Source organism: Eulemur rufifrons, chromosome 29 (assembly GCF_041146395.1).
Source record: "Eulemur rufifrons isolate Redbay chromosome 29, OSU_ERuf_1, whole genome shotgun sequence".
Lineage (NCBI taxonomy): Eukaryota > Metazoa > Chordata > Mammalia > Primates > Lemuridae > Eulemur > Eulemur rufifrons.
In genome coordinates, this window is record NC_091011.1 from 61,613,223 (window position 1) to 61,622,267 (window position 9,045).

General features: G+C 44.5%; 1 protein-coding gene across 2 annotated transcripts in view; it reads right to left on the reverse strand.

Moving 5' to 3' along the window:
* PUS7 (pseudouridine synthase 7) overlaps nt 1-8,381 on the reverse strand; it is a 48,134-nt gene extending 39,753 nt beyond the window's left edge. For both annotated transcript variants that reach the window (XM_069461745.1, XM_069461746.1), the window contains exons 1-2: nt 8,194-8,381; nt 503-935 (exon numbers count right to left, since the gene is read on the reverse strand). In XM_069461745.1, the coding sequence (XP_069317846.1) occupies nt 503-935; nt 8,194-8,314 (554 nt within the window). In that variant the 5' untranslated portion in view covers nt 8,315-8,381. The remainder of the gene's footprint in view (nt 1-502; nt 936-8,193) is intronic.
* Nucleotides 8,382-9,045: the final 664 nt, after the last annotated feature.

Sequence of the window (9,045 nt, forward strand, 5' to 3'; positions counted from 1 at the left end):
TGGATAAGGATACTGAGGTTCAGAGGAGTTAAGTAACCATTATATTAAGTGACTAAACTGGATTCACACCTGGCTCCAAAGACCACCTTCTACCATAGAAGCAAGAATTTAAGGTGAAAGACTTTAAGATTATACAACAAATTCTAGAGAAAACTTGAAACCATGTAAACAAATTTATTTTAACAAAATGAACAGCACCCATCCACATAATAACAAATTCATGCCACTGAGAAATTATTTTTACTTAAACAATTCTGGGAAGGACCTTCTCTTGATAAGAACTAACCATGACTTCTATTTATTTTAAAATATTAAAAAATCTAAGACTCATCCATTTAATCATTCAGGAAGTTTTTCTTTATCCTATTTGTTTTGACCATCAGTGTGGACAACCTTGGTAATAGAAAGCTAAGTGGAAGAATATCCTGCTGATGTCTCTGCAAAGAAAAAAAAAAAAAAACCTAACACAATCAAAATAACTTCATCTATAAACTACACAAACCTTTCTTTTAAGATTCCTGAGAACCCTTGATGAGGACTTACGAACTTGGTGATGCCCACATCAAGTTCAGTGAGTCCATGCTTCATCATGTCTGCAAAGGTCTCTGCTTCCTCCTCCTCCTCCTCCTCTGAAAGGCCATCTTCCTCCTCCTCCTCCTCCTCTTCTTCCAACTGAGCCTCAGAATTCTTTTCATCTTTCCCAGCACTTACAGCTTCAGGAGCCCCAGGCCCATCTTCACTGTTGGGTAGAGAGTCGTCCCCCAGCCTGTCGAGACCTCTGGTGGGACTGCATTCTGACATCTTCTGTTTTTTAGTCTCCTCAGCTAGGGCCCCACTGTCATTATCTTCCACAACAAGGGACCCACGTTTCAGTGACATGCCAGCCACGTCTGTCATCTCCATCTTTAAGGCTCCAAGAAAACATTTAAGAGAACCTTTTAGGAAGGAGGAAAAAGTAAGAAGTAACAATAACCTATAAAGAGTCTGTTTCGGCAAACAGAGGGACAGATAGCTTTGTTTATAGGGTCCTAAACACCACTTATTAAAATAATTTTTCCTAATGTATATGCTTTTGGTTGGATAGAAAGCTGGTACAACACTTCTGCATGGAATTTGACAATGTGCATCAAAAGCCTTAAAATAGGTATGCTCTTTGACCCAGAATACCACTTTTAGGAATTTATCTTAAGAAAATAATTAAGAAAGTGCTTACAGTTTTAGCTCTAAAGATACTTTAGCTCTAAAGTATCTTTTTATATTAGCAAGAAAATTAAGGGTACATAAAAAATTATGGGTACATAAACTGAATAATATGCAGGAACAGTTGATTAGACTGGAAAAGGTAGTTTCCTCTGGGAGAGGGTCTTGGTGGCTGGGGACAGTAGTGGGAGACTTGCTATTCTCACTCAATACCAGAGTTGCATCATTTGAATTTTGTTTCATATATATGTATCACCCTTTTGAAAAACTGATTAGGCCAGGCGCAGTGGCTCATACCTGTAATCCTAGCACTCTGGGAGGCCGAGGCAGGTGGATCATTTGAGCTCAGGAGTTTGAGACCAGCCTGAGCAAGAGCAAGACCTCGTCTCTACTAAAAATAGAAAGAAATTAGCTGGACAACTAAAAATATATATAGAAAAAATTAGCCGGGCATGGTGGTGCATGCCTGTAGTCCCAGCTACTCGGGAGGCTGAGGCAGGAGGATTGTTTGAGCCCAGAAATTTGAGGTTGCTGTGAGCTAGGCTGACGCCACAGCACTCTAGCTCGGGCAACAAGGCGAGACCCTGTCTCAAACAAACAAACAAACAAACAACAACAACAAAAAAAACCAAAAATAAACCTGATTAAATAAAACATTATATAACTACATTTACTCATACCATAGGGAAAAAAAAAAGGGCGGGGGGGGGGGGCAAGTGCAGTGCCTCACACCTATAATCCTAGCACTTTCAGAGACTTGGGTGGGAAGATTGCTTGAGACCAGGAGCTGGAGACCAGCCTGGGCAAAAAAGTGAGACCTTATCTCTACAAAAAATTTAAAAATTAGCTGGGTATAGCGGCATGTGCCTCTAGTCCCAGCTACTTGGGAGGCTCAGGTGGGAGGATTGCTTGAGCCCAGGAGTTTGAGGCTGCAGTGAGCTATGATTGCACCTGTAAATAGCCACCACACTCTAGGGTTGGGGAACATAGTGAGACCTTGTCTCTTAAAAAATTAATTAATTAAAAATGATTAAGATGGTACATTTTGTTGTATGTATTTTACCACAATAAAAAAATAAACAAGAAAAACTAGATTATCATTTAAATGGCCCATACACAATTTACTGAGCAAAAGCCTAAGAAGCCACACATACTTTCTCAGTACATAGCAGCTGGAGAGGGGATAAACATATGGCAATAGAAATAAATACAGGGCTTTGGGAGGCTGAGGCAGGAGGATTGTTTGAGGCCAGGCGTTCAAGACCAGCTTGGGTAAGAGTGAGACCCTGTCTCTATAAAAAATAGAAAAATTAGCCAGGCATGGTAGCATCTGTTGTAGTCCCAGCTACTGGGGAGGCTGAGGCAGGAGGATCACTTGAGCCCAGGAGTTTGAGGTTACATGAGCTACAATCATGCCACTAAACTCTAGCCCCCAGGTGACAGAGCAAGACCCTATCTTAAAAACAACCAACCAACCAACCAACCAACCACATGCAACAGTATCCAGGACCTCAAATGCCTATCTAATCTGACCTTCTTTGATGCTCTTATTGAAATAAGTATAAAAGCTTTTTCTTTATTATACAGGAGATGCTAAAGTTAACATAGTAAGGAACTTTGTAGACATATCTATAAAGAATGTAAATGAGCAGAAAATGAATATTCTAGTTCTCCAAGGCCTGGTTAACAAGAAACCCACCTACACATGCATCTACAGCAAAATAAGAATGATGAACTAAATTTTAAGAATCCACATTTGATCTTGCCTCACTGTCAAAAGTCAAGAAGAAAAAGGAAAGTAAAAGACAAGTGCATATAAAAAGTACAAGCAAAAACGGATTTATTATGGGCGGGTAAGTGTGCTGGATGACAGGGCTGGGTCCAGGCAGAGTATGCTCATGTGGCCCATAGGTGGCAAGAAGGCGGCCCCGAAACAGCCCAAGCAGCGGGCCAAGGAGATGGGCTAGGAAGATGAAGCTTTCAAGCAGAAACACAAAGAAGTGAATAAACTCCAGGAGCTAAAAGCCAATGGGAAAAGGCCCCCTGGCCACAGGTGGAGTTAAGCAATCTGGCAAAAAGTAAGCTGTTTCTTGCGTCTGAGGCAATGGTGACCCTAGATTCCATCCCTATTTAACCATCTGTATTCCCTGTCATACCATCTTTTGCCACCTATAGTTAGAATACAGTGTTGTCTTGGAGCCTATTGTACATTTAAGAATAAACTTTCGTTAAAAAAAAAAAAAAGAAAAGAAAAGAAAAATGTCAGTAAAATCAATTTCCTTCGAAAGAGAAAAATTTACACAAAATGGAAGAAACTAAGAATCTGAAATAGAAGTAGATTACAACTACTGCAGTTATAGAAAAGTATCTCTAATTCAAATAAGAAAGCATTTATTCTTTGTCCTGAGCAGGTGTAGTTAAAAAAGAATGCTGGTTTATGACATGTTGATGCAATTTCTCACTTTGTAGCAACAAAGCTGCCCTTCGAGCTTTTGCACAGGTGAAGGAGATAAAAAGGGACCAGGGCTTACACAGGAACTACGGGAACACACAGAAGACATCAGAGGGGTGGGATCTCTTCAGTGTTAGAGAAAACCTAACTGAAGACTAAAACACCTGAGCCATGTTCTGATGACCAGGGAAGAGGACCTAGGAAAGCAGGGAGAAGGGTGTTTGGGGTTGAGGGTGCAGCATGTGCAAAGGCCTGGGGGCCTGGGAGAGCATGGAGCACTGGAAGAACCCCAGGAGCTCGTCACCCATTGTGGAGGGTGAGACACACAAGGAGAGGGTGGAGTCTGGAGTAGGGAGATGGCAGAAGCCACACCAGGCTAAACAGAGGGAATTTCATCCTGAAAACCAGACCCCCACTGGATTCGTGAGTTAGAAATATTTTGTGGCACCCCTTTGATGAGGACCTGGAGTTAGGCTAGAAGACTGGCAAGAGGATGCAGCTATAATCTAGGCAAGAAATTAGTGCACCCTGATCTAAGTATTAAGCAAGGGAGACAGAATGGAGGGAATATTCGAGAACATTTAGGAAGTGGTAGGGACAGGACTGGGTGACAAATGTGGGAGGAAAGAGGAAATAATGCTAGATAGCTAGAGTTTCCTGCCTCGGGGACCTGAAAGGACAGTGCAGCCCTTCCTGATATGGAGAGCCCAGGAAGAGGAGCAGGTGGTGGGAGAAGATGAGCCCACCAATAGTCCTGTGGTGTTACGGGTAGCTGGGGAACATCCAAGTGGGTATATCCTGTACATAGTTACCACATACCCTTACCAAAAAACCTGCAATGGCTCCCAATGACCATATAAGGTCCCCGGCTGGCATCACAGGATCTACCAGGAGATCCTGATATCCTTCCAGAGGCCAGAATGCTCAGCAGGGAGGAAAGCGTGGCTGATAATAGCCATGCATAAAGCTTGACTCAGGGACTTTATGGTCAGCAAAATGTCCACCTCCCCTTATGCAAGTCACCTCCTCAACAACCTTGGAGCCAGATCTAGGTTTTGCCACTTACTAAGTGAGTCACTTAACCTCTGTAAGGCCTCAGTTTCTTTCTCTGTAAAAGTAAAATATGATGACTTGCTCAAAGGTTTGTAATAGCTCCTCCTATTCAACTGTTGGTCCTTAATATTTATAATATTTACTGGATGATTTACACAGCAGAACTATATTGCTGAATCTGGGGAAGGAAAAAAAAGTTTCTTAAGCTTCTTTTGTTTTCTGGGCTAACGATTAAACATGGTTTTCTCCTTCAAACATCATTTAAGAGACTCTCAAACACTGCCAACAGCACTACATAAACAGGTCTTTAGGTTGGCAGTCTTTTTCTTGCTATTTGTGGACACTGCTATGATCTCTTTTCCTATTCCTTTTTTTGTTTGAGACAGAGTCTTGCTCTGTTGCCCAGGCTAGAGTGCAGTGGAGTCATCATAGCTCACTGTAATCTCAAACTCCTGAACTTAAGGGATCCTCCTGCCTCAGCTTCCCGAGTAGCTGGGACTACAGGTGCATGCCACCACACCAAGCTAATTTTTTTTTTTTTTTTTTTGGTAGAGACACAGTCTTGCTCAGGCTGCTCGTGAACTCCCAGCCTCAAGCAATCCTCTTGCCTTGGCCTCTCAGAGTGCTAGGAGTACAGGTGAGAGCCACCCCACCCAGCCTGATCTCTTTTTCTTGATATGTCTAATTGCAAAGACAAGCTCATTAACTAAATTCACTTTTGTATTTCAGATAAAATTATATTTTTCATTTAAATCAATGGCCTATCACAGTGTATATATGGCAGCAATGATTTTAAATCATTTTATATATATGTTGCTAAGTTCTATCCTATAGACCCAGAAGCTGAAAGCATATTTATTTATTAGAATACCTGTTCATACTTCTGGACTAGTAGAGGAAGAACTCAAATTACATAAGCAGGAACTATAGGAAAGAGAAGACTGAAATAGAATATAACTTTTAAATAGGGCAGGGAGAAGAGGAGAGAGAGGTGATCTTATAAACATCACCCAAAAGAATTCAACAGAAAGATAAAAGAACCCAGACCAGCCCAAGGTGAGAGGCCTAAGGAAATCAGGTTTGCAATCAGGAAAATCCAAAGATACACATCCAAGCATTCTGTCTTGAAGATGTAAAGTGACTGGCTTTAAAGGGGAGGAGGGAGCTTTATGAGTTTTTTGTTGTATTAAAAAACATTTTTAGGCCGGGCGTGGTGGCTCACGCCTGTAATCCTAGCACTCTGGGAGGCCGAGGTGGGTGGATGGTTTGAGCTCAGGAGTTCGAGACCAGCCTGAGCAAGAGCGAGACGCCATCTCTACTAAAAACAGAAAGAAATTATATGGACATCTAAAATATATATAGAGAAAAATTAGCTGGGCATGGTGGCACATGCCTGTAGTCCCAGCTACTCGGGAGGCTGAGGCAGCAGGATTGCTTAAGCCCAGGAGTTTGAGGTTGCTGTAAGCGAGGCCGATGCTAGGGCACTCTAGCCCGGGCAACAAAGTGACACTCTCTCAGAAAAAAAAAAAAAAAAAAATTTTAAAAAAGAAACATGCTGCACAAATACACTATCCATGACATTAAGGTAGTAATGATGGTGCCTTAACTGTCAAGTAAAATCACTATAAACCAGGAGCCTGATTCTGCAACCAAGAAGAGAACAAACTCCACTGATAGTTTCCAATGAATGTAAAAATCCTACACATTTCTTTGGAGGGAATACTAAAGTAATGCTTTTTATTTCCTCTGCACTCCAAATGAGCCAAATGATAATAGAAATATTACAATTTTTATCAAATTTTTAAACCCTTTTCATTAAAATATTAGATTCATGAACTCAGCTTTTAAAATCCTCTGTACCTACAAAAGTAGAGTTAGCATTTCCAAATTTTAATACAACACTCACAACAGTCCATTAACATTATTTCCTTCAAAATAAACATCCGAAAAGAGCCACATTAGTCTTAATCCTGTATTTCAAAACTCTGTACAACTCAGTCTTTTTATATACATCTATACTCCATCCTCCGCAAATTGGCAATTATCTGTCTTGTTCTCACATTAATGAGCACTTTCTGTGGGGCAGAGCACACACTGCATTCTGATATGTGAAATCAATGTCTCTCAAAGCTGTTCATTCCACAAGTATTTATTGAGCAAGTCCTATGTGTCTGGCACTGTTGTAGACACTGGAGGAAACGGGAAAATTTCCTGCCCTCGTGGAGCTTATGTTCTATTTGAGGATATACCTGAGAACAAAATTAAATTCACCTCAGAACATGCAAGCTACAAAGAAATAAAGCAACGGGGTTGAGAGTAAGCAGGGTGCTTTTTAGTGAAGCCTTTCTAAGGAGGTAACTTTTGAGCAAAGATGAAGGAAGAAGTGGACAAGAAAAGGTGTGTGTGGGGAGAATTCCAGGAAGCCGCAACAGCACGTGTAAAGGACCCGAGGCAGGAGCAAACTTAGTCCACTGTAAGAGCAGCTGAATTGTTATTTCTCTGTCCTATTTGGGTGCAAAAGCTGTTTCATTAATACAGCACCTGCACTGCCCCAACCTCTATCAAAAGACGTGTTCAAAAGGGGTTAAATTAATAAATACGACTGTTGGCTACTTTCCTAATGATTGAACATAGTAATTGCCTATCCATTTCCTCTTCAAAAAGGGTGTACAGTCTGATTTTCGACAGATCCCTCAGTAGTCAAGTATCACCAGGCCACAAGGGCATACCTATTTCACAGATTAGAAGCTTGGAAAAAAAAAAAAAAAAAAAAGCCCTTAGCAATCTTATATTTTTGGAACGGAAAAAAAGTGGTCTGACAACGGGACCAAGTATTTGAAAAACTAAACTCTCTGGCAGCCCTACTTCTTGGCAAGCAAGGAAGATGTACACTACTTTTAAAGCCGTCAGTGCAGGGCTGACGGCGGGGCTCGGTGGGGATGAGTTTCAGCCCGCACAGCCGGACGCCCAGGCACTCAAGCAACCACCGAGCACAGGGCTCCTGGCCCCCAGCCTGTTCGCTCCTACTCCGGGCAAGCACACAGAACGAGCAGTCCCTGAGGGCCTGCCTGGCACGCAGTAGGCTCACAATGAGTGGTGATGCAGGACTGCAAGGACGAAAGCACGTGGGCTGGACCCACAGGAGACTGGCCGACCGGTGGGGGAGCTGTGAAGGGCCTGGGGGAAAGGCCGGTCTGGGAGAGAGAAGAGTTTAGGGAGCGTCCGGGGCAAAGAAACGGGGCGAGAGGGAAGGAGACCTAGGGACTGACAGCGCCGCGGGGAGAGGGAGAGCGCGCGGGCGCGGCACCCTGACAACCCGCCGGGCGGAGGGGCGCGGGCTCTCCCCGGAATAGAGGCGCCGCGGGATCAGAGCGCTGCCGGGCCGCCTTCTCGGTCCCCCACAGCCTCTCCGGGCGGGGCCCTGGGGCCGGGGCGGGCCGAGGGCTGGCCGCGGAGCCCTGGCGGCCGCGGGGAGGCCGCGCACTTACCCGGAGCCTGGGGGCGCGGCGCGGGCCGGGCGGCGAGGAGGCCGGCGATGCGCTCGGGGCGCAGGAGGGCGGCGGCGGCGAGGGCCACTCGGAGGAGCCTGCAGCGACGGAGGCCAAGCATAGGGACCACAGGGAGCGCGCCCGCGCGGGGTCCTTGGCACTCCGGTAACCGGGCTCGCACACGTGCGACGCAGCGACGCGCCGGGGCCGCAGCCCCTCCCCCGGGCGGAGCCCGCTCCGCGCCGTCCGCCCCGCCCCCGGCCGCGAAGAGGCCCCGCCCACGAAGAGGCCCGCCCGCTGGGTACGCTCAAGCGGACTACCGGGCCGTGGCTGCTTAGTCCCAGTATCTGGGGCAAAAGGTGGTTTTCTCAGACCTCTAAGAGTTCTTTTAGACCTTTGGAACGTCCAAAGCCGGAATTGACATATTATTTGGTAGTTGTATCCTAGTAAGGATTTCTTCCGCATAGTTGTGGCCCTTTCTTATTTCGCCACAGTTAGTGATGCCGCACAGGGAATCACTTAAGGGATACTGGTCTATGTATGATTCCTTCCACGTGGGGGATCGAGAAGCACCATTTCGCGGCTTCTTACCCTTCCTGCTTGTCAGCTCCCCGATAGGATCTGTTTCAAGAAAACTCATCCTAGTTTATGCTTCTGTGTAAAGAAAAAATTAATTCCTCTTCCCATGCTTTCCAAGTAGCACACGTTTACTGACCAAATCCAAGCCCCTAATAGTTTTTCAGATCTAATATTTTACCAAACGTCAACCCTGAGTGAAAAACCAACGTTATTTCAAGTCCTTATATTTCTGCTAGACTGGTTTTTAAAACGTGGATTTAGTGTGGGCATCTG